The 25,909-nt window shown below is 40.5% G+C and overlaps 2 protein-coding genes across 4 annotated transcripts; one reads left to right on the plus strand and one right to left on the minus strand.

The window, feature by feature from the left end:
- Positions 1-137: 137 nt before the first annotated feature.
- mixl1 (Mix paired-like homeobox) lies at positions 138-7,143 on the minus strand. The gene is made up of 4 exons (XM_022207022.2): positions 2,371-7,143; positions 2,033-2,253; positions 1,820-1,943; positions 138-819 (listed from the first exon to the last, which is right to left on the minus strand). Exons 1-4 carry the CDS (start codon positions 2,450-2,452, stop codon positions 269-271), a joined length of 978 nt encoding a protein of 325 aa, XP_022062714.1. The 5' UTR covers positions 2,453-7,143; the 3' UTR covers positions 138-268.
- Positions 7,144-8,153: 1,010 nt separating this feature from the next.
- acbd3 (acyl-Coenzyme A binding domain containing 3) lies at positions 8,154-25,839 on the plus strand. 3 transcript variants are annotated; one of them, XM_022207007.2, is made up of 8 exons: positions 8,154-8,478; positions 11,450-11,591; positions 12,932-13,072; positions 13,327-13,485; positions 15,114-15,288; positions 17,123-17,369; positions 19,130-19,462; positions 23,498-25,839. In XM_022207007.2, the coding sequence occupies exons 1-8, from the start codon at positions 8,211-8,213 to the stop codon at positions 23,710-23,712; spliced, it is 1,680 nt and encodes a 559-aa protein (XP_022062699.1). In that variant the 5' UTR covers positions 8,154-8,210; the 3' UTR covers positions 23,713-25,839. The 3 variants fall into 3 exon arrangements, with proteins under 3 accessions (XP_022062699.1, XP_022062701.1, XP_022062700.1); XM_022207009.2 differs by having other exon boundaries at positions 19,178-19,462; XM_022207008.2 differs by having other exon boundaries at positions 8,155-8,478; positions 19,175-19,462.
- The last annotated feature ends 70 nt before the right edge of the window (positions 25,840-25,909 follow it).

The raw sequence follows: 25,909 nt of genomic DNA on the forward strand, positions 1-25,909 counted from the left end.
AGAACATTCACATAAAAATCAACCAAAATCCAGCGAATTTCGCTGGATTTTGGTTGATTTTTATGTGAATGTTCTTCAAGAAAAATGTTCAACATTTCTTTTTTTCCACCAGAAAATGTGGACCTCAGAAGTTTCACAGTGAGAATATATTTTATTTCCACATTTTCAAACTTCAAAACGAGTCAGTTTTGACCCACAGGACAACACAAGGATTAAAGTTTTCAATAAATACACAATGTCTTATTATACATTCTTTAAATTGGATCTTTCAAATGAAGTCACCAAACCCAGCCATGATCTCCTTATCCCAGTCGGAGTCGGAGTCGGTGAAGTGCTGAATGTTGGAGGTGTTGATCGGGGAGAAGGGGTTGAAGCTCTCCCCTGCAGCCCTCGCCTGTGGATACTGCATTTGGCATCCGGTGTCCTTCTGTGACGACCTGCTGAAGTTGTTCTGCACTGGGATGGGAGGAATCACCACTTTCATCTCGGGTCCGATGGTTTTGTTTGGTGGGAAGTTCTCGAACTCCACCAGGACCTTTGCATCCTGGCTCCTGGTCGCGTTGGCCTCCACCTTTGGGTTCTGCTCTCTGGGATAGAGGTGGGCATTCATGCTCGGCCTGTGTCGCTGCATCTGCTCCGGCTTCACTCCGTCCTGGTAGATGCAGGAGGAGGAGGAAGGGTAGTTGTAGCTGCTGGGTCTGATGTGATGACCCGTCCTGTGGGTGTGTTCTGTGTTTGGGTGCAGCAAAGGCCTGAAAGTGTCCCCCAGTCCAAAACGTCCTGTCCTGTGTGCCTCAGTACCATGGCTGTTGTCAAAAACTGAAAGAAAAAAGAAGCAGCTCGGTGGTTAGCTCTGTTGCCTTGCAGCTAGAGGATCCTCAGTTTGTGTCCCGGCCTTCCTATCTTTCTGCATGGAGCTGGCATGTCTTCCTTGGTTTGCTCAGGGTACTTTGACTTTCTTTCACAGTCCAAAAACATCCATCCATTATCTATCTATTAGTCCTCACTAGGGTTATGGGGAGGTGACCTTTCTCTGTGTTAAACAGAATTTACACTGTTTTGTCAGTGTGTGTTTGTTGGAATAAGTCGATATAAGACAAAGCAAAAAGTCTTCAAATGCTCTAATAGCAAATTATTTGACTTTACAGCCATGTCCCAAAATAGCTTGTCTCTTGTGTGAACCTGTTGATGTTAAACTTTTGACATTCCATCGATGACAGTCTGCATTTACAGCATAAAATGATGGATTTAACTCAACTGCAAATCTATGAAAGACTGAATGAAGGTTTTAGTGCATTTTCGTGTTTTTTATTTGATATATTTTTATTTACTAGCAGTATTTCCTCAAGTGTACTCTTTTAACCCTCGTGTTGTCCTTACCAAAAAATGTTGTTGCCTTGTCTGAAAAGGATGGGATGCAAACCAGGGATCTTCTTGCTGCACCACAAAAGTGCTAAGCACCAAGCCACTGCAGTCCAGACCAAAAACACGCTCTGTAATTCTAAACTGTCCGTAGGTGGGAATGTGAGTGTGATTGTTTGTCTGTATGACCTGTCCATGGTGTCCCCTGCCTTCACCCTGGGACAGACTCCATCCCCTCTGCTACCCTAATGAGGACTAAGCGGTGTATAGATAATGGATGGATTGATATGAAATCTAAGAAACACTTAGTTCCTACTTTGGAGAAAGAGATTGTAGTTTTCTGTTCAACTTATTCCATGCAACTGTAAACTCAGCTGAACTAGAGGGACAGAAATCTGATTTCTGTGTTTAAAATAACTTTTTAGTGAAACTGACACAGTATAAGACCAATAATAACCTTTGTCATGGCCCATCCTGCTCTGGATTTGTCCAAAAGGTCCAGCTGTTGGTGCGTTGTTCGCCTTGGACGCTGATGACTTAACCTCGCGTCGAGACTTTGCCCTTCTGTTCTGAAACCACACCTAAAAACAAAACAAGGACAGCTGAATAAATTCGGCCTCTTTCACATCCATACCTCAGATTTATTTGGTGTCCATCAGTGAGAAGGTACCTGGATTCTGGACTCTGGTAGTCCAGTCAGAACCTCCAGTCTCTCCCGGAGGCAGATGTCAGGATATTTGGTGCCTGAATAAACTTTCTCCAAAAACTCGATTTGCTGCAGCGTAAAGTTGGTCCTCTTTCTCCTGTGGGTCAGTATTTCCACGCATTTATCCGCACTCGGAACAGAGTTTGCTGAGTTAAAGAAGTCTGTCACACCTGAGGCTCCATAATCTGAAAAGAAAACGCACAGAGAAGTTAGTTTGAATCGCGGAAACGTGGCTGTGGACCGGTGCGTAAATTACGCATGGAACCAGCAGCCATGCCGGTGTTTGCTGCCGTCACACACACCTGAATTCACCAAACTGTTCATCTGCAGATGCCCGTCGTGATACATCTGGTTGTGGTTCAGATCCCCATGAGCTGCAGACATGATGCCTCTATTGTCTCCGCGGACTGGCTGGATTCTGAGGCTCGCTGGATTTAAACCCTCCGGCGATCAAAGGTGCCGCGGTGTGGATGTGTGAATGGGCCGACCATCAGCTCCGACTGGCACTGCAGCCACTGCAGACGTCTGCAGGCCGCCGGAGGTGTGAAGTCGTCGCACCTGGAGCGGCCGCAGGTCTGTTTAAAGGAATTTTTAATGGAATCTGCATACGCAATACACATCGGCAGAGAAAACATTTACCCGCGTTGGCACGGATGAAGAAATAATGGACAAGTAGCCTTCAAAGAGAGACGTCGGAAGCTGCCTGAGCGGAAGTTTCCCCAACAGGTCGGAGGTTCAAAGGGCTTTAGTGTACTGCTGAGGGACGACAGGAATATCTGCTGATTTAGAGCATTTTTATCATAAATTCATTCATTCTAAAATGAGAAGAAATCAATCCAGGCTTTATCAAATGTGCACAGCAGGTTTCCATAAGATCATAATTACCCTGAAGCAACCTCAAACATTCAGTCATGAGAAAAAAAAATAGTCCTGCAACACACTTTATTCAGATTTATTATGACCTCCACATCTCAACAGTCACATAAATCCTACTAGATGTTTGGATCAACCTGCCAGCCAAGTACCTTGAAAATGTGTCTCAAGAAGATTTGATGGCAGAATAGTCATGCTAAATATGTGTTTGATTAAGACGTGCTCTGTTTACTGCACTCTGTGTGGATTTAGCTGTTAAGAAACACACAGAAAGTGAATGTATGAGTCAGAATCATTTTGGTCAGTGGTTAAAATTGCTGAAATGAGTGAATTAGTGTCATCAAAATGCTAGTTTTCCCAATCATCAGCCCAGTAAGCACTACTGTAAGAAAGGGAAAATGATTTTAAAATGAACCAGCTATCAAAAATAGTCATTAACTTCAAAGAAATAAAAACCTAAAAAGTCTTCTGCGGCTTGTTCTCCACGCTCTGATTTGCATCATTTACACTTCCTGTCCTCTCTAAGTGACATCAAAGTCAATCTCAATACACAAAGCTCAGTTCAGAAGTGGGCACTTGTTACTGATGAATGGCTCACCTTCATCTCATTCAGGGGTCAACTCTGTGAGGTCAGCTAGCCTAACTTTAACCCAGACAGACTCATTTGTCTCCATGGTTTGCAGGAATTAGCTTTTATGTATTATATTTTGTACAATAAACAGTCTTTGGTTGTGAATTGACTTCATCGCTGCAATATGTACAGCAAATCTAATGATTTTCAGACTCTCTGTGACGCTCACAGGATTTATGGGTCACAGCTCTCACTGGGTGTTGACTGTGTGGAAATATCGCCAGCATTTAGTGACTTCATGCTCCGGAAAATGACTCCATCGCATAAACCGACCGTAGAGCACCAGTGAGTTTAGTAATGTTCTTGTTGACTTGAGGAGTTTTCTCGCCAGTCCTTGTGTCGCTTCACATGAGCACTTAGTGATGTCTGAACGTCGTCGACACCTGCAGCATTGTTCAGGAGGGACGTGTTTGTTGGTTCAGACATTCACAGTTCAGAGGTGGCTTCGTCTGATTTGTCTAATTAGATAATGCCTGCGTGCACAGACCAGACTGCTCTGCTCAAATGAAGGTGTTGAAGTTCCTGAAGTTTCTGAGAGCTGGACCAGGAAGTGGACTCGAGATGGGTCACAACCAATGAAGAAATGTATAAACTTAGAATTACAAGTGCAGTAATGTTGCAGTTTTGCCACTGTTTACACTTCTGCTGTCTGGCAGATGATGCATGAGTGTGAAAGGAAAGACCACCAGACTAGAAACTGTTTCTATCCACAGACCATCTGCTACCAAACCACCGACTCACCAGCAATATCTATCAATAGCAATAATTTGCACATATCTGCTGCCTTTTTACACATGACAATAATGCACAAGATGCCAACATTTGCACATAGAATTTATATTTAACTATTTTTGTCTTTTTTTATTTTCCTTTTATTCTGTTTTTTAAATTTTATTTGTTATTTCAGTAGTGTGAAAGTGTGAGAGAAGAGGATGCAGCAGACAGGGTTAGATGGAGGCAATTGATTCGCTGTGGCGACGCCTGAAGGGAAACGCCGAAAGGAAAAGAAGAAGATTTCAGTAGTGTTAAAGGATCTCACAAAATAAGAATCTCATTACTCAGGATAACTGTGTTTCTGCTGTGTTATGACAATGAAGCTCTTGAATCTTTCTCTTTTGTATCGTATAGAAATTAGGTATTTTAATTAGATTAAAAGAAAAGATAACTTCATTAATACCTAGACTACTGTTCAAACGTTTGGGGTCACCCAGACAATCTCATGTTTTCCATTAAAACTCACACTTTTATTCATGTGCTAACATAACTGCACAAGGGTTTTCTAATCATCAATGAGCCTTTCAACACCATTAGCTAACACAATGTAGCATTAGAACACAGGAGTGATGGTTGCTGGAAATGTTCCTCTGTACCCCTATGGAGATATTCCATTAAAAATCAGCTGTTTAGTCATTTACCACTTTAACAATGTCTACACTGGATTGGTCCAAGACTGTAGTCCAGGACAGGGGTGTCAAACATGAGGCCCACGGGCCCAAACTGGTCCTCCAGAGGTTCCTTTCTGGCCTTCAAAGTGTAAAAATTACAGAGAGGACATCAACTCTAGATTGTAAATTTGTAAAACAATAAATTTTAAATAATTTCTAGACCATGACAAGTTGTTTTGATCATAAAGAAAAATACTAAACTCCTGTTTTTTTTTTTTTTTGTCATTCGTGTCTCATTTCTGTAATATTTTGTCCTGTTTTTGTCATTTTTTTGTCATTTGTCTCATGGTTTTGTCATTTTATTTCTCATTTTTGTAATTTTGTTTCTCATTTTTGTCATATTGTGTCTTGTTTTTGTGTTTTTTTGTCTTTTTTTATCTGGCTTATCGTATGTCTCATGGTTTTTCATTTTGTTTCTCATTCTCGTCATATTGCTTATCATTTTTGTAATAGTTTCTCTCATGTTTTGTTATTTTATGTTTTGCTTATTTAGTTTTCTGTATCATTTTTGTCATTTTGTGTTTTTTTTTCTCTCACTTGTGTTGTTTGTCATTTTTTGTTGTTTCTCGCTTTCGTCATTTTTTGTGTCATTTGTTTAATTTTTTGTCTCATTTTGGTCATTTGTCCATTTTTATTGTTTTGTAACAGTTTTGTTTAATTTTTTGTGTCTTTTTTTGTTTTGTTTCGAGTCATTTGTCTCCTTTTTGTAAAATTTTGTCTTGTTTTTTTTGTTTTTTGTCTCTTTTTCTCTGACTTTTGTCATTTTGATCATAAAGTAAAATACTGTATCATTCAGTTCCAGATAGCTGTGACTAAATGTTTTGTGTCTTTGTAGACACTCTGTGATCTGTAAGCTGTAAATGATGAACTGAGGCATAATGTTGCTCAGACCTATGTTATTTTGTTAAGAAATTTCAGGTTGTTCATGGTGTTTTGTAAAAAGATAATTCCTTAAATGTGAACTTTTTCAGAATGTACTTTTTTGCAGTAAAACAAAACAAACATTTGGAGCTGTGTTATTTATAGGTTATTATGCTGTGATTTGACTGATTGGTTGAATGTGGCCCCTGAACTAAGATGAGTTTAACACTCCTGGTCTAGACTGTATTTCTGATTAATTTAGTGTTATCTTCACTGAAACAAACTGATTTTCTTTCAAAAATGAGGACATTCCTAAGTGGCCCTAAACTTTTGAACTGTTAACAGATTACACTTCAAACAGTAGAAACCCTTCAGTCTGACTGCTGCCCATTTTGAGTGCCTCTGTAGCTCGCTAATACAAAAGCACATTCACACCTTTTCAGTCTCCAAGTTGACAGAGCCACTATTAATTTATCCTGCAGACAGACTGGTAAATTATCCTCACAAGTCTGCAGAGATACGTTAAAATCTCAGCTGTCTTATCGGTCTTTGTGTATTTGAGAGATACTCTGAGGAGCTGCAGTGTGTTTATACTCTCCTCATGTAACTGTGTGCTCAGTGCAAATGTGCATTAATAAGATCACTGTTAGTAGATGAGTGTGCCGATTGTTGTTGTCTTCTAAGCACAGCATTATCGATGTTATGGAAATAAAGTGCATTCATATTAGAGCAGGAAGGAAAATTATATCAATGATTAACATTAGCTTATTGCAGATAAACTATGGTTAATGTAACAGCAAATGTCAGGTTAGAAACGCCTCAGATACTCAATCTTTTTCATAGTTTGTCCATCAGAAAACCCTAACCAGTTAAATTTTCTACTGTAAAATGTCTGGGTTGCTTTGTTTTATAACAAAGTTATACATATTCAGTCTTGAAGTTGTTTTTGATATAAACATTTAGGCTGTAATTTATATTTATTCAAAGAAATGCACAGAACTGCACCAATTCCAAGAGCTTAGACTGCAGGCTTGTACCAAAATCAATGCTCTTGCATATGTCTCTACTGATTTATTTATCGTTTTGCTGATTGTTGGTTTGTGATAATAAACTCTAAACATTTATAGGCTTTTTTGATGTATGTGTGGATCAATTTTTAAAAATGAATAGACACATATTCAATTAATGTAAGGATAAAAATGAATGTAGACCTAAATCCTACATACAGGTAACTGCAATTATGCATTAAACTAAAATGTTTTCCTATTATTTTATTTATAGAGACTATTCATTTTACAGGTAGCAGTGCTGTACCATTGGAATTCATTATAAAAATTAAAAATAAGGCTCAGAATTGGCAGTTTTTGATATTTTAAATGATGTTTCCACAATAAACTGAATTAGAAATACATCCTCAACAAAGAGGAATCTTTGGTTAATTTGCAATGTTTGGTGGCGTATACTATAGTATGGTTTAATATAGTACATTATAGTGTAGTACAGTAAAGTATAATATAGTTTAGTATAGTGCATTGCAATGTACTACAGTATAGCAGAGTGCTAGTAGATTTTAGTTAGCATAGCATAGTATAAAATAATATAGTATAGTGTAGTATTGCACATTATAGCACAATATAGTACATTATAGTATAGTTTAGTATATATAGTATGTGCATTATAGCACATTATAGTACATTTAAGTATAATACAGTATAGCATAGCATAGCATAGCATAGCATAGCATAGCATAGCATAGTGCACTGTAGTCAAGTCTAGTCTAGTCTAGAATAGCACATTATAGTATAGCATTGAATAATATAGAATAGTATAGTATTGAATAATATCTAGTAAAGTCCAATATAGTACATCATAATACATAATAGTATAGTACAGTGTAGTATAGCATAGTACATTATAGTATAGTGTAGTATAGTGCAGTATAGTATAGTACTATATTGCACTATTTACTATTCAAATATAGACTATTAAATATTCCATATTTCACTACTACTATTATAGTAGTGAAATTCATTCAAATTAATTTACGGTATATTTTTATGCTATGTTTACTGTTGTAAACACAGTCCAGCAAATAGGAGCCTTTAAATGTTGCTGTTTGTTGGTTTGTCCTCAAAATGTAACTAAATTTATACGTGTGCTAGTTCTTTAGCAGTTTTCAAAGTCACGTCTTAAACTTCACTTTTGTAAATGTTTAATTTATCGCTGGGAGCGTCGTCATTATTTACATAGTTTAAAAAAAGAAAAAAGACACCGGATCTTCCGCCGAGTGTGAGCGGATGTAGGTACGTGGCCGCTTCAGCTGACAGTCTCCATGATGGCGACAGAGGTTCAGAGCGGCGACCTCGACAGCGGTACTTCCAGCCGGCTCGAAGTTTCCATCGATGGCCTCACCCTCAGTCCGGACCCGGAGGGAGAGCAGAGCCCGGTGGAAGAGCCGGAGCCCACACCCGCCGAGCCCGAGACCGAGACGCCGGCTGCGGCTGAAGGCGAAGATGGAGAGACTGCCAAATCTGCGATAGAGAGGAAATGGGGCTTTTCTCTGCAGGAGCTCTACGGAATGGCCCTTAAATTTTTCAAAGGTAATTTCACGTCCAGTCCGAGCGGCTCTGAGGCAGGAGGACCGCGTTTAGCTTCTGAACCGCTCGCTGTGATGTGAGACCACCCGAGGTTAGCAGGGTGCCAGTATTAGCTGCTAGCTGTCACAAGCCGAGCTGATGCTGTCACCGCAGCAGTACGTTAGCTTCACGGCTAACCAGCCGCCTGCACGGCTAGCCGAGCCATTAGCCGCTCTTTAAAGGGTCAAACTAGCACCGCGCTTCTTATGTGTCTTAGTTTATCTGCTTGTGGCCTGAGTGCATTTCTCTGAGGTGTGTTTCCTGGTGTTGTCTGCCTTCTGTATCTCATTACATGGACTCGGGCTGGTGACCCATTCAAGCTCCATCAGCTAAAGCAGGAAGCTGTCCATCCTGGCTGAATGGTGGCTCGTCGTGATTTGTTTGGGAGCTTTAAACACGCCCTGCTCTGCCCCTACCGCGGCTATAAGGGCCGGTTGCCAGTCGCTCACATAGATTTTTTTTCTCCCTCTGGTTAAGCAGACGATGACAGATTCCTGCTGTGCTGAAGGAATTATTTCTGAGGATAAAAAACAGCTCACAGAGGTTTGCTTGTAGCCACGTTTAGAGTCGGATGGCCACGAGTGCCTCCTCATATTCAAACCACTCCCATGCTTCTAAAATACATGCATTAAGAGTTTTGTATGGCTAAATTAGGCTTCTGCATCTTCATTCGATGTAATCATTCAAATTTCTGGACAAATCTATGGTTTTGACAGCAGCTACAGCTATGTTATTGCTCTGTCTAAACATACTAAAAATAGCCGGTCAAACCAGAACAGCTCAAACAGTGAACCTTGCCTTATCCCTCCTGTTGTCCTCATTTACAGGCACCAAAAATGTCGTTTCCTTGTCTGAAAATAATCCAAAAATTCAGCCAAAAAAATTCCCCACATTTCTGAAAATTTGCAAAACCTCCAGGAATAAAATTTCAATAATTCCTTAAAAGTTTCCCTTAAAATTTTATTTTCAAAAATCCCCCAATTTGGCAAGAAAATTCTTGTAAATATTTGCAAAAAAAATGAGTAAAAGTCTTCCAAAAAATCCTGAAAATATCTAAAGTGATTACATATATATCAGCAAAACTTCTAATATTTTCTTTAAGAACAAACTCAACCAAATTCCAGTGAATGTAGCTGATTTTTTTTGTGTGAATGTTCTTAAGAAACATATTTAGGATTCCTTTTTTTTTCCACCAAAAATGTTCAGAAATTTCCCAAAAATGTGGACATCTGAAGTTTTACTGTGAAAACATATATATTTTTTCCCGCATTTTCAAACGAGTCATTTTGACCCACAGGACAACACGAGGGTTAAATCAGTTTTTGCTGTTGTAGTCGGTGGTTACTTTGCAAACGTCTTGAAAAAGTGTACACTATTTTGGCCTGTCTTTATTTGAGCTGAACCCTTTTGATAACTGCACAAACAGGTTTGTAATCTGGGCTTTGTGTTAATTGTGTCTGTTAGGGTTAGGTCTACTTGCTTAACTCGTGTATTTGTTGCCTCACCTTAGTTTGAATAAACTGCTGGCGAGTGGGAAGTAATCTCAACATGTGATTGTTTCTGATTTAACCCTCGTGTTGTCCTGCGGGTCAAATTAACTCGTTTTAAAGTCTGAAAATGTGGAGGGGGAAAAATTTAACAGTAAAACTTCAGATGTAAATATTTTCAACATTTTTGGGAAATTTCTGAACTCTTTTTGGTGAAAAAAAGAAATGCTAAAAAAAATTCTTAGGAACATTCACAAGAAATATTTTTTTGTGAATGCTCTTAAAGAAAATATGTGGAGTTTTACTGATTTATTTGTAATCACTTTAGATATTTTTAGGATTTTTTTTGGAAAATTTTTACTCATTTTTTTGAAAAATATTTACTAAAATTTCTTGCCAAATTTGGGGATTTATTTCAAATAAAACCTTTAAGTGAAACTTTTGGAATTTTCTTCCTTAGGACTTTGCAAATTTTCTGAAATTTAGGGATTTTTTTGCTGAATTTTTGGATTTTTTCAGACAAGGAAACAATATTTTTTCGGTGCCCATAAATGAAGACAACAGAAGGATTAAGCAACAGAGACTGTCTGCAGATTTTGAAAAATCACCATCAGGAGCACCTATTTTATATCCTAAACCACAGGTGTCAAACCCATTTTGGTTCAGGGTCCACATTCAGAACAATGTAAAATCAGAGCATAATAACCGACCTCAACTCCAAATTTTTTCCTTTGTTTTAGTGCAAAAATGTACATTCTGAAAATGTTCACATTTAATGAACCATCTTTTTACAAAACATTATGAACAACCTGAAATTTCTTAAGAGAAATATGTGAAATTTGAGCACTATTATGCTGCAGTTTATCATTTACACATTGCCACTTACAGATCAGTGTATCTGCAAAGGAACTAAACATTTAGTCACAGATATCTGTAATTGAATGATGTAGTATTTTGCAACTTGTCCATATCTAGAAATGACTTTAAGTTTCAATTCATTTCCACATGTGTGCAGTAATCCCGACACTAAAGCACACAAACTAAAGTGGTAGCGATTGGAAAAAAAAGGTTAAGTTATCCTCCTGTCTGAGAAATGCATAAAATTTCTAAATAAAAAGTGCATAAAAGTTGTGTCAGTGCATCAATAACAGGGTTCCACCAAACCAGACTCTGTCATACTGAAGCTGCAGACTCACATTATATCTCACAGTGTTCAGTTTCTTTAAATATTTTTTCATTTTTACACTTTGCAAAGTCACCCTGCAGGCTGGATTAGACCCTCAGGCGGGCCGGTTTTTGCCCATGGGCCTTATGTTTGACACCTTGTCCTAGACTACAGACTTGGATCAAATTAGCTGCTGACATTCTATTACCTTGTTGCAGTATTCACATGCACCTTTCACTGCAAATGAATGCAAAACTCACCGATTCCACGTTGCTGCCCTCAGATAAAGACGGCAAGGCCTTCCACCCGACCTACGAGGAGAAGCTCCGACTGGTGGCTCTGCACAAACAGGTGTTACTCGGCCCGTACAATCCTGACGCTTCACCGGAGGTCGGCTTCTTTGATGTCCTGGGTAACGACCGCAGGTGTGTGTGTGTGTGTCTGTGCAGGTGACCTTTGAATCATCGGAGACATTCCACTGATTTTTGCTGTGTGTCAGGAAACAAACACACATTCTTTTTGTTTCACTCAACCAACTGTTGATGTAGGCAGTTTAAAATGAATGAATGAATGAATGATTGTTTTTTATGTCAGCCATATAAGGAAAAAAAGCCACAAAAACAAATCGGAATATTCAAAGCAACATCAAAACAAGCAAACAGAATAAAACAAAGCAGAAAATAATAACCCCACATATCCGACAAGGAGCTCATTTCCTCCTAGCCCTTCTACATCTCCACCATCAGTCACTCAGTACCCCACTCCCATAGTAAGTTATGTACATATTTGCAAACAAAATATAAAATATGAACAAGATAAGTCCTCAGAGAGCGCGGTACTCCACCAAGGCTGCTTAGTCGTATCATTTCCAACATGCCCTTGCTCTGAGCACAGGCGTGTGTTTTGCATGTGTATGTTATCTGCAGATACCGAATCACGTGAGTCTTCTAAAATATTATACATACAAATGAGTGGAATTGAAAGTTGTTTGTAAAGATATTGTAGTAAGCCTGTTGACACTTGACTCACACACTACTTTATATGAAATAACTCAGAAAGCCTTGGAGTCTTTTCTTCAGGAGGAAATGACATCATGTGGAGCAGGTCATGTGATCTGGAATTAACGCACTTCATTCAGAGGTGTTTTTGTAACACGGAACTTAGATGAAAGTGATTTCTAAAGTTTGATATATTGCCAGAAATAGATATATCTGTCATGTTTATCTCAGCTTAATAAAAATAACACAATCCAAACTATTTTTAAAGTATTTTAAACTAATTTTATTATAGTTTAGCTAATTAGAGGGTGGTTGCTATGAAATTCAGACGGTTATTTAGTTGACATTTTAGTGATATCCAGTCATTTTTTATTAATAAGTGATTGTTTCGATCATTAATAATTATGGAATTTGTAAAGACATGATCATAAGGAACATAAAAAACATTATTTCTTTACTTAAAATACTATCTTTACTAATCTTTACTAAAAATGTATGCAAGAAAAAGTCTCTGTTTTATATTGACCCATGTATTGCCCCAAACCTCTGCACAGTAATGTAGATATGGTTTGATGGATGTTTTTTTTGTCTTTATGAATTTAAAATCAACTAAAACCTTGGATGGAAATGAGCTGGTTTGAACTCCAGGTGCATTCATTTTCAGGTTTTGTGGATTAGGATTTTTTTTATAAATTAAAAGAGAAGTCAGTAAATTGTCCCAGCAGTTTGTGTTGTCTATTTTCATCTCCGTCCTGCTCTGTTTGCAGGAAAGAGTGGGCATCTCTGGGTAACATGGAGAAGGAGGAGGCCATGGTGGAGTTCGTCAAACTGCTTAACAAGTGCTGCAACCTTTTTGCGCCCTACGTCACTTCACATAAGATTGAAAAAGAGGAGCAGGAGAGGAAACGGTAAGGTGCTCGGCTTTGTTCCCCTGAGCTAGATCCCTCTGGTACAGTTTCTAAATGCAGCGTCGACCTCACTTTGTTCTATATGTAGCAAGAAAACCTGTGAATCAGCGTTTAGTTTAGGTCGATGAGTTACACTGACCTCGTTAGATTCAATTTCTGCTTCTCCTGACGCCTGAATGTTTGTTCATAAAATCACAAAAGTTACAAGTGACGCATGATTTAGATCCTTCAATTCTGTCTTTGCTCTTCCTCAGGAAAGAGGAGGAGGAGCGTCAGAGGCGGGAGGAAGAGGAGAGGGAGCGACAGAGGCAGGAGGAGGAGAGACGGAGGCTGGAAGAGGAGGAGAGGCTGAGGAGGGAGGAAGAGGAACGGAGGCAGGTGGAGGAGGAGAGACTACGGATTGAACAGCAGAAGTAAGTGTGGCGCTATGCTGTGTGTTTATTATAAGAAAACACCACCTCTGTGTGATTATTGCTCTCCCCCTGGATCTGATAGGTTTTCAGTTTTCAAGCTACAACATAAATGGTAGAGCAGAGTTGGGTTGAAAACTGATCCAGAGAGTAAACATCTCATTACAGCTCTTTTAGTATTTAAAGTTAGTGGTGGGATGCGATTTAAAAAGTCACTGGCTTTGGAATGAATTAATCACATTTTTGCCAATAGCAGTATTTAACAAAATAAGCAAAGTTTTTCAGTTCAAATACATTTTAATTGACGACTGAATCGATGAACAGACATATATATGAACTTAAACAACAGAAATGTTTCTGTTTTGTTTATATTTATCTGCATTTTTTTATCTGTCTGTTACATTCACAGATTTCAGCAAAATCAAAGTGAAATTACAGAGCTTATATTCAACATTTTAAGACTTTTCGTAAACTCAAGCACTTTAACTGTCTTGAAAAGTGCTCTATTATGGGCTGGCTCCACTGTTTTCCGGTACCAGGACTGTTGTAGCTGATGTGTGGTGTGTCGCCCCGGGGCTTATTTGCATGAAGTGGTTTAATTCATGCAAATATGGTGCTGGGAGCGGAGGGCAGATGCATCATGAAACTTGCGTCAAACGTGTAAACTAGCCGTCGTTGAACTAAAACAAGGACAGATTCAGTAGTTTATTTCTATACTTTTTGCTGAACAGTTTTCGTATTAAAAGAGAAAATTTGCGACCGAGCCGCCATGTTGGTCTGACATGTCTGCACTGATTCCCTCAGTGCGTCCGGTGCATCTTCTTCGTGTCTCGCTAACAGGCTTTAGGCTCATTACTGCCACCTACTGGGCTGGAGAGTGTATCAGTGTTAAGGCTGGGTTATTCTTTCTGCACGAACGAGCTGCGTGGAAATGAGACGCTTGAAGATCTGCTCGAGAGACCGTGTGAGATTTTTATATTCCATGTGGCATCTGCTCCCAAACTGCAGGGGGCAGTGCATCACAAACGCATGTCTACTTAATTTACTCTAGTACTAAGCTAGAGTACAAGAAGTTTACCATCGTTTACACCACCTACAGCATTCCATTTTACCGAATAGGTGCATTTCAGCAGTTAGTTTTAATTTCAAGCCTTGAACTGCGCATAACCCGGTTGTCACGGTGATCTCTGTGTGATGAATCACATAAAGGTCTGTATGTCTGAACTTCTGCTGCTAGGAGCTCCTGTTCTTCTGCCAGCTTTCTGTGTGTCTCTGTCCACGTAGTTAAAAGTTTAAAGGTGCACAACTTGGAAATTTTCTGCTTGAGAAGGGCCATGTGAGGGGGCGTGGCTGCTAAAATGACGTAATTTGTCTGGACGGAGCCGCATGGACCTCGTGGATGCAGCAAGCATAAAACAAGCTTTATGGGTGTGACCCAAATTAGGGAACTGAGAAAGGTGTGATTAAATGCGGATTTTTTTTTTAGTGTGTTATATTTCTGTAATTAATTAATCACAGTTAACGCATTAAAGTCCCATCCCTAATTAGAATCATGCAGCTTTTCCTAGCCTCCTCCGTCTTTCAAGTGTCTCCTTCCTCACTAATTCTGCCCCTCTGTTTCTTTTACCCAGACAACAGATAATGGCAGCGTTGAACGCCCAGACGGCGGTGCAGTTCCAGCAGTACGCTGCCCAGCAGTACCCCAACAGCCCGGAGCAGCAGCTGGGTCTGATCCGTCAGCTCCAGGAGCAGCACTACCAGCAGTACATGCAGCAGCTCTACCAGGTCCAGCTGGCCCAGCAACAGGTGGGATGTCGGACTTTTACCCATCGATTTTACGGTTGAACTTCCAGAAGGTGCTTTTGAAGGGGAACTATGAGGCGTAGAGGTTGGCAAGATGGTTTTAAAAGATGAACTGTTGCTTGAAAACAGCAAAGTGTCACGTTAGAGAATGAAAAGTAGGTCAGAATGCGCTTATCAGGAAAACGTCTGGCAACATTTTGAGACGCTGCATCTAAAAATAATCTTCCTTGTGAGCAGTTGTTTGCCTTACTGTCGTGTGGTGACAACTGAAGGACAAAAAGCATTCATAACATCACTTATTTCACATCCCAGCACTAATTATATTCATTCATTTTAACACGGTGTTCAAAATGTCACAAGATGGAAATTTAGTTGTAGACCTTGTATAGATGAGGTAAACGGTGTGAAATGCAGTTTTTAGACTGACTTTATTAATCCCCAGAGGAAATATCTGTCGTTGCAGCAGCGTGGATATTCAATAAAGGGATTAACAATAGCACAACACAGAATATTAGGATTTAAAATGAAGGTAAATGAGATAAAAGTATAGAAAAGGAAAATCAACAGAACAAGACTGAAACAGAAATGTGCAAATGAGAATGCGCTGCATGTGCAGATGAGTTTGCAGATATAATGAATGACGTTTAGGATGTAAAATGTCCAGTATGTAAAGTGGTTTTATCAGCAGATAAAGTTGTAGAGTCCCTTTGTGATCTACCAGACGCAGAATAAAGTGTATCCTTACATGCCTAAAAACTGGTGTAGCCCTTCAACGTCCAAGTGATCATATTTGGGAACTTCTGCACTCATTAAATATCAGCCAAACAGAGAAGATCACTATACATTACAGCACATTGCATGGAGGCATTTGACCAATCAGCAGAGGATTGGAACATATCAAACTTTCCTCTGAAGTCGGAAAAAGACACAAAGCTCGGTCCTCTTCCATATTTGCAGTTGAAACGTCAAAACTAGCCATGGTTAGTTGACCAAACTCACACATTTTACAGTTGAGTAGTTGTGCTAAGTGATGACATATACATTTCTTGGATTGTTTTTACCCAAGCTGTGGACGAGCTCCCCCCTGACATGTTCACCATCACTGACCTGGCTCTGTTTAAATCCCAACTCAAAACCTTCCTGTTTAAAAAGGCTTTTCATGCCTCACAACATGGTGACATTTTACTACTTTTATTTCTTTTAGATGTTATATTTTGGTGCTGTTTTATTGCTGTGTATTTCATGGTTTTATTGTATATTTTATGGGCTGCACAGTGGCGTGGTGCTAGCTCATCTTGCAGCTAGAAGATCCCCGGTTTATGTCTCGGCCTTCCTGGGGTCTTTCTGCATGGAGTTTGCATGTTCTCCCTGTGTGTGCGTGGGTTTTCTCCGGGTACTTCGGCTTCCTCCCACAGTCCAACAACGTGCTGAGGTTAATTGATTATTCTAAAGTTGCCAGTAGGTGTAAGTGTGATTGTTTTAAGTTATTCTCTTGTTTTTTTTTTAACTGTGAAGCACTTTGGTCTCCCTTTGGGCTGTTTATAAAGGGCTAAAGAAATAAACTTTGATTGATATATGGTAACTTCATTGACCTTGAATCTCAACATGAAAATGAAAAAATAGGAAATTGTCACAAAGGTAAACAAATCTCATGTCCTCCAATAACACTCTAGGGTTGAAATGTTTAGTTTCAAAGTATTTCAATGAATACTCTTTAAAGGGTTAAGGTGCACCAGTGTGTGTTTCCTCCTGCAGCCCTGTAGAAGCAGCATTCTTGGTTTATATCCGTTGTTTAGTTTATGGTGTTGACCTTGTACTATACCCCCTCCCATTCCAGGCGGCCTTACAGAAGCAGCAGCAGCAGGCGGATTCAGCAGTGCAGGGCACCCTAGAATCTAACAGCTTGAACAGCGGTGAGCCCATCCCCGCCTCAGCAGCAGGACCGCTGTGTGCTGCTGCTCCGCTCGTTGGCGAGGAAGCTCCTACAGTCAATGGAGGCCAGTCGGACTCCTACTCAGAGAGCATGGACCGGGAGCCAGAGCCAGAGCTGGCAGAGGAGGTCTCAGAGAACGGGCCTTTATTAGGTTGGTGGGCTGCAGTTTTGTTTGTTTCATATATAAAAAAAGAAGCATAAACTACAGAAAGATCTTCCTCGTCGTGCAGCTAATAGCTACAGGACAGAGGGGAGGAATGCTCTCTGTCAAACAAACAGAACCTTTTACCAAACTTGAAACCTGATTCTTATCTGCTGTGTCCTTGTTGATGTGACCTGGAGGGCAGGGAGGAGGAGTGCTGGAACAAGTGACACATGAGCATGGTGCAGGTTTAGGTGTCATCTGACCACATTGTGCTTACTGAAGTGTAAGAAGTCGTGCTAGAAATGAAGAACCCCTTTAGTTTGCAAAGCATTCTGGATATCCTGAATGAATCCACTGTGGCTGTTTTTGGGGAAAACACATCTTCATTATTGATCACTCTAGTAGCAGTCTCATTAAACCCCTTTATTCTGCTGCTGGACCACTGAAGGCTGAGTTGGATTTAATCTTGACACATGCAGGTGAAAGATGAGGAGCGGAAGTCTTTGTTGTCCCAAAGACCATTTATTGCGTTTCAGTTGAAATATAATATAAAAGCTCTTTAAGAAGGCCTAGTTCCTTGATGCAGCCACATGGTTCTACAAGAAAAACACTCGGAGAGCTCAGTACTCCACCAAGGATGCTCTGTCGTATCATTTCTGATGACCGAAATCTTGAAAAAAAAAACTGTGGCAGAAATCACGGCACTATAGAATGTGTCCATTTAACATAGATGTACCCACAAAAAAAGCAACCTTGTGCTGAACACAGGCGTGTGTTATGCATGTGCATGTTATGTACAGATACTGAATTGCGTGACCTAAATATGTAATAATAACTTTATTTATATAGCACCCTTAAGAATAGTGTTCAAAGTGCTTTCAGAGCTAAAACGTGCAACACAGACAGTCAAACAAGATATAGGAGACAAGTCAGAGCAGTCAGTTAAAATGTATAGCAAAAATGATGATAAATTAAATGAATAATTAGCTAGATTAGCTATTGTTAAAAAAAATTAAAGAATAAGAGGCTTACATGTAGCAGGTAGCTGGAACTGATAGGACTCAGAAACAAATCCTGATCAGTCCACAGCAGTGGATTTGCAGTAGGATTACAATCATGTGATCGTCAGCAGGCAGCTGATGTAGTGTTCACTTGTTGTCATGGTTACAGTGACACCATTCCGCTATCTCACAATGATACAAAAATCTTTAACAAATCTGTGGATCCAGACTATAAGCTGCATCACTGCTAAAATCTAATCACTTGGTCCTTGTGTTATTTCTGACCTTCCCGGAAAATTTCATCCAAATCCGTTAGTCTGTTTTTGAGTAATGTTGCTGACAGACAGACAGACAGACAGACGGACAAACGTACACACAAACGTACACAGAGTGTCACATAACTCCGCCATTCCTTCCTCAGCCACAACCAGATGTTTTGGCAACTGGTTCTTAAGCCTTCTCCCTCAGGCTCCACTTTTAACTTAGATTCTCTGGTCTCTTCTCGGTCAGAGTAAACACACCAATAGTAACAACTAATAACAAGAAAGAATGTATGAAAATCAACATAAAGCTCAGTTTGTCTCCTACAATCAAGTATAAACATGTCTGTCGTCTCCACTCCAAGACACAAACACCTTGTATAAACAGACGACATGAGGGTCTGTTGGTAGCGTTCGTTTGGCACTCAGTCTGTATATGCAGGAAGTAAATCACCTGTTAGGAAATGTAATATTTCTTCTCTAATAGGAAACTCTGTATTTGCAGATTTTTCCAACAGATCGCAAAATATCTCTTGTCCCTTGATCACAGCAGACTCCCCGCCGGTCATAGCGGCTCCCTCCATGTGGACGCGGCCGCAGATCAAGGACTTCAAAGAGAAGATCCGCCAGGACGCAGACAGCGTGATCACGGTGGGGCGTGGCGAGGTAGTGACGGTGCGGGTTCCCACCCACGAGGAGGGATCTTACCTGTTCTGGGAGTTTGCCACAGACTATTATGACATCGGGTTTGGGGTCTTCTTCGAGTGGACGGACGCTGCGTCTGCGTCGGTCAGCGTGCACGTGTCCGAGTCCAGTGATGAGGATGAGGATGACGAAGGTGAGAGTTCTCTGGGAAATGTTCCGCAATGTTGGTGTATTTTTCCACATATTGAGAGTGTGTATAAACTGTATGGATGGATCATGATTTTTCTTAGGGTCTGAGCTTAATGCAGAGCAACTTTAATTAATGTAGAGTAACTTTAACCCCTTTGGAACCACTTCAACTAACATGGAGCAACTTTAACTAATTTTAGAGCAACTTCAACGAATATGGAGCATTTTTAACTCCTTTAGAGCAACTTTGACATAGAGCAACTTTGTCTAATGTAGAGAAATTAACTAATATAGAGCAACTTTAACTAATATGGAGCAACTTTTACTCATTTAGAGCAACTTTAGCTAATATAGAGCAACTTTAACTAGTATATAAAGCAACTTAAGCCAATATAGCACAACTTTAATGTAAAGCAACTTTAGCAAATATAGAGCAACTTTAATTCTTACACACTACTGTTCAAAAGTCTGAAGTCACTTAGAAATGTCCTTATTACCTCCGCCAAGGAGGTTATGTGACACCCGGTGTTTGTGTGTCCGTCTGTCTGTCTGTTAGCAAGATAACTCAAAAACGCCTGGGCAGATTCACATGAAATTTTGAGGGGATGTAGACTATGGCAAGAGGAAGAGCTGATTTAATTTTGGTGGCAATCTGGAAAGGATCCTGGATTCTGGATCACTTTGAATTTTTTAGCATGTGGTCTAAAATATGACAAAAACATCATAGGTTAGGATGTCGTCCAACAAATTGGAGCAAGGTGTCCAGATAGCTCAACTGGTTAAGAAGGTGATTCATAAACAGAACTGTGTCAGAGATGCAGGTTTGATTCCAGCTCATGATCCTTTACTGCATGGGTTTCCTGTTTTCCTCTCTATCCTTGGCAGAGGTCTGCACTCTGAGTGCTTTTCTAGTTTTGGAAAGAAAAGCATTTTTTTTAAAACGAAGCCGTCATTAAATGAATGATAAATCCAGTCTAGACATTGTTAATGTGGTAAATGACTATTCTAGCTGGAAACAGCTGATCTTTAATGGAATATCTCCATAGGGGTACAGAGGAACATTTTCAGCAACCATCACTCCTGTGTTCTAATGCTACATTGTGTTAGCTATAGGGGTGGGAATCTTCAGGCCCATCACAATTCGATTACGATTACGATTCAGGTGCTACGATTCGATTCTGAAACGATTATCTTTTTTCCCTCCCAGCTATTACACATTTCTTTTTGTCTCAGTGTGTGACCAGTCACCACTTTGTGTTTTTAAAATAGTAATAATGAGAAACAATTAAATGAATTAATTTCCATTGTCTTTTATTAAACTAATGGAAATGTGTAAACTGAAAAGTTACAACTTCGTTGTAAAGAACAAAAGGTAGCAGCATCCTTGGCTTTTAACATATCTTGAATCACAATTTGTGAAATGTGAAAATGTCTCTTTGTAGAGTGTCGGGATGGCCGTGTCAGTGAAGTACCGTCGGGATGGAATGTTGTATCTCGGCTCCAACGTGTGCAGTAGTGCTCGGAAGCCCTGGTTCTCCACTACTGAATACGGACGTAAATCCTTGGCAATAAACGTTGCGATGGACTTTGTGATTCGTTTCGCCTTTTCCGATGAGGGGGGAAGCTTTGTAATTACTTGTTCGATTGTTCTCTGTTTGGTGGAGGCAGAGGTAGCCTCAACAGCAGCCGGGCATCTTCCCTCCTCGTTCGGGTGAAAACGACTGATGTGGCTCCTCATGTTAGTGGTGTTACCAAAGTATTTTATCTTGATGTGACACAGTTTACATATGTCCAGTTCAAGTCCACCCTAAACTTTGTAGAAGCCAAAATTATTCCATACATTCGCTTTTAATCCGGAAGGCGCCGGGTGGATCTCGCGTTCAGCCATCTTTGTTATGTGCTCCCGTAAAGTGTACGCCGGGTGACAACGCGCAGCACTACTGAGTTCCACCTATGTCACGTTATTTAACATTTAAATAATCGGAATTTGGACGTTTGTGAATCGATTCAGAATCGTCCATGCCTGAATCGAGATGCATCTAAGAATCGATTTTCTCCCCCACCACTAGTTAGCTAATGGTGTTGAAAGGCTCATTGATGATTAGAAAACCCTTGTGCAGTTATGCTAGCACATGGATAAAAGTGAGTTTTCATGGAAAACATGAAATTGTCTGGGTGACCCCAAACTTTTTCCTCTTTTAAAAGCAATATCTCCATTAACCCCAAAAACTGAGCATTGGTTGGATAGTAATTACTCGGGATGTGCGTGATGAGTTGACTAAAAGATCAAACATTGCTGAAACTGCCGAAGTTAAACAAGATTATTAATATTTCTTTAATGGACAGCGGCAGTTAACCACCACTGTCTGAGGCTGCAGCTCTGGTAGACGTTCCCAGCAGTTGTTGTAAATCAGTAAGGTGGAAAGTGGGATAGATGACATCTCGAAACATCTTTTACCCGCACAGTTCAGAGCCAATGTCTACATCAAGTCATGGTGGCTATTTCCTCTCCCAGCTTCACCACAAAACCAGTTGCTTTTAGCAGCAGTAATGTCTCCTCCATCCATTTTCTCTCTCCTCTCAGCCTATAGGGTAGTAGATACCAGCTTTCCAGTGAAGATCTTATTCTTATCTTGTGTTCAGAGTGTGTGTACACCGTAGTTAAACATCCACTGACTCTCCCTACAGCAGTGAAAGTCCTGTTTATGTTCTTTAGTGGAAACCAGAGCACTGTGTGAATAACAATGAATGCGTTAGGCAGTGTGTTGATAAGATAAGCTGCAGTATAAGTTGTATTGGCTTGGTTCAGTTGATTGTAGTAAGGTCTTTTCATGTTTAGATATGAATATTATGTATCTTTATTGGTATTATGCAGATGGTGTGCAGAATCAGTCCATGAATACACTCAGATACCTCAAAGGTTTTACAGCACAGTAGGAGATACCCACTGTTAGGTCATAAAATACAGAGCTATAAGCATGCCTCATTTATGAATGCATATTCAGAAGCGTTGATAGAACAATTACTAATTGAATGCATATTTGAAATCCAAGTATCAAAGGTGTGTAGGACCCTCTTGGAACCCATGGGTTTCTTCTTATTTTTTTTCTTCCGTTTTTTCGCAGTTTTAAAAGCCTAAAAACACTTAAATGTTTTAAAATTTGCACACACATGAGGACCAGTGAAAAATGTAATATTTTATGGATCCTGCATAGGTGTGAGCCAAAATAGCTCAACAGCGCCACCTAGAAAATTTCAACCAGGGTCTACGACCAGGACATGTCACCGACAGATATGAAATTTGGTAGGCATAAATAACTCGTCACTACGCACAAAAATGTAATTGACAACCATACCTAAAACACAACAGGAAGTCGGCCATTTTGAAATATGTGACATATTTCTGAGGTGCAATTTTTACACATTTTCAAAAGCTATAAACTCAGACAGAATAACCTCAACAGAGCAGAAGTTTGGCCAGGATGTACACCAGGCATTGAGGATTAAAAATGATGAAAATGCTCCCCGGAAGTCTGAGACATGAAAATGGCGGCTGGCGGAATTTCGCCGATTCACCTTGACACACGAAATGCTGTCTAACTGGCCTGTACCTGCTCCAATCAGCCTCAAACTTTACATGTGTGATCACAGTCTGGTCCTGATGACATACCTAGACTGATATACATCCACAGTGGTAGCGCCACCTGTTGGACAGTTTTGATAGGTCGCCATCAAAGAGGCCATTGGCCAAAATACACTCTCAGTCGCAGCACCACCTGCTGAACATGTTGGGATTCGCTGACCAGCAAGGATGCGTGGACCCGTCCAATTTATTCTAGTTTGCTCAAGTTAAACTATTTTTCTTCAATTCCTGTGATTTCAAGAAATCTTTTTCACTGCACTCAGTCCTGAGGGACAATATCAACTAATGACATTAAGGTTTATTATGGTGTTGTGTAAGCACCATGAAATCATTAAAACATGAGACTCGGAGGTGATTCTCATGTTCCTACATGATGCATTGTTCTTGTTCCCACAGGTGACCCTCCCAACGAAGAGGAGAAGGCCAAGAAGGAGGCCGGGAAGCCCCAGGTGGATGAGATTGTGCCGGTTTACCGGCGGGACTGTCACGAAGAGGTGTACGCCGGCAGCCACCAGTACCCCGGCCGCGGAGTCTACCTGCTCAAGTTTGACAACTCCTATTCACTCTGGCGCTCCAAGAGTGTTTACTACAGAGTCTACTACACCAGATAAGCCTGAATACAGACACACGGGGAGCCAAGGAGTGTGTATGTTCATGTGTGTGTGTGTGTGTGTGTGTGTGTGTGTGTGTGTGTGTGTGTGGGCGGAGATTTGTGGGAAGGCAGCCTGTATTTGTGTGTGTGTGTGAATGTGTGTGTGCAAAGGAGAAAGTAATGCCAGATCTGTTGTGGACAAAACCACCAGAGGGTGACAAAGAGACACATCTGGAGCCCTTGGACTGGAGACTGGACTAATCTGTGTGTACTGTTTGTGTAAGCGCGACCCCAGACGACACCATGCTACATCCCATCATCGAGCCCTTCCAAGAGGAGTCTGTTTCCCGTTGTATATCCACCGCCTGGCCCCACTGCGCTCACATACACCCAGCTGTAGGACTCTGCTCCCATGTTGTATTTTACCACTGTTGCCCCCTCCCTTCCTCCCCGGGCTCCTCCTCTGCCCCCTCACCGGCCCCAGCACTGTCCAACCTCGTGGCCTTGTGGCTGCTTCTGCCCCGAGTGGCGTTTTTTTGTAACCATGAATGGAAACTCGGCGAGTCCAGCACTCTGCAGCGTTTCCTGTTTGTCGGTGGCCGTGTCTCCCCAGAGAACACAGACAGTGTTGGAAATCCATTTCTGTTGCAAATGTGCTTCATAACACTATGCCTTCTACATAGAGGTCTTCTGGTCTTTGCCAAGTCTCTTTCACACATTTGAAGCTCCAGGGCACACACATCCTTTTTGTTGTAAAGCAGCAGTCTGTTATTCTCTTAACTAGCCACTGTGGATACGTGAAGTAACAGCCTGAGTGAAACAGTTCTAGGTTTCCTTCCAGCGGCGTCATTTATGAAGGACAGGCGAGAATCATTCAGCCGCATGGTTGCTAGGGGAGGGAGTACAAAATGCCATGGTAACGTGTTGGCTTTTCTGGCCTTCTAAGCATCTCAGTATGATACAGAATAAGAAGTTTAAAAACAACGTACTTTATATATGTGTGGTTCCATTTCTCCTGTTTTTTTAATTTTTACCAGCATCGGCTTGTTTTCCATTCAAGCATTTGCTTCTTCACAGTCCCTGTCCAAAAGTCTGTATCTTTATCCCATTAATCACACACAAATTTAAAAACAGGAAGTTATTGTTAATATTACTGGGGAGGCTTTTGTGTTTATCATTCTATGTGTATTTCAGATTTGCTGTACTGAGTTCTGGCACACGTGTGACAATAAAAACCCACTAACCACCCATGTTCTGGAGGTCATGACACACTGTTACACCTGTGAAAAAATCCACCATGCAAAATGCTGTGTTCCCTTTTTATTCATTTTTCCCGGTAGACTCGGATTTCATCTCAAGTGTTGTGAATAAACTGAGACGTTACAGAGTTGTGACTGTGTCCTGGGTGACATGGTTGCTTACTAACTCGGTGGTGACATCTAAATGTACTTTAATATTCTGTTGCCATCATTTCGATTGGCTGGGTTTTGGCTGTGCTGTATGAACCGTCTGAATCTGAACGACGGTCGCTGAATGTGTCCGGTGAAGACGTCGGGTTTCACTTCACCACACTTACTGTGCATTTCTGCGTGCAAGCGAGCCTGTGACGGATTTCAGAATATCTCGCAAGTTGAGCGATCTTCCGGCGACTTTGCTGAGCGTCAGATTATTTAACTACTCCTGCCTCCGACCCGTTCAGTGATTTTTGTGTAAGAAAATGTCACTACCTATGGCTGAACCAAGCCGTAAAGTTCAAGGAAGTTCCCATATCCTCTCGATATGTGCTGTTTGTTTTTTTTTTCTTAGGTTTTCTTGTTGCTCACCAAATGGTTTGAGTTGAGTTGTTCAAGCCTTGTATGTAAATAATTCTATAAATGAGTTTATGTATGGGTTTTTAGATGTGGAAGAAGGCTATGGGTTTTTGCGAATCAATGCACTGTAAAATAAGGTGACTGAGATATTACGTTTTACCCCGAATGAAAGTCCAAAGCTTGTAGGAGGTACAAAAAGCGTACGACTCCACTGACGTGACAGACAGAAAAGCTCATCTTTTTGTATTGTTTTGACTTGTTTGGATCTCTTATGAGTTGCAAGATCTTTTTGGGCATATATTTAATCTTGATTAAACTTATCTTCATCTCTAGAACTGTATGGTTTGTTTATTTTCACATGTGGGCAAGCTTTAATTCTGATGTTTTCAAGGTCTGATTCAATAT

This window comes from Acanthochromis polyacanthus, chromosome 16 (assembly GCF_021347895.1).
Source record: "Acanthochromis polyacanthus isolate Apoly-LR-REF ecotype Palm Island chromosome 16, KAUST_Apoly_ChrSc, whole genome shotgun sequence".
Classification (NCBI taxonomy): Eukaryota; Metazoa; Chordata; class Actinopteri; family Pomacentridae; genus Acanthochromis; species Acanthochromis polyacanthus.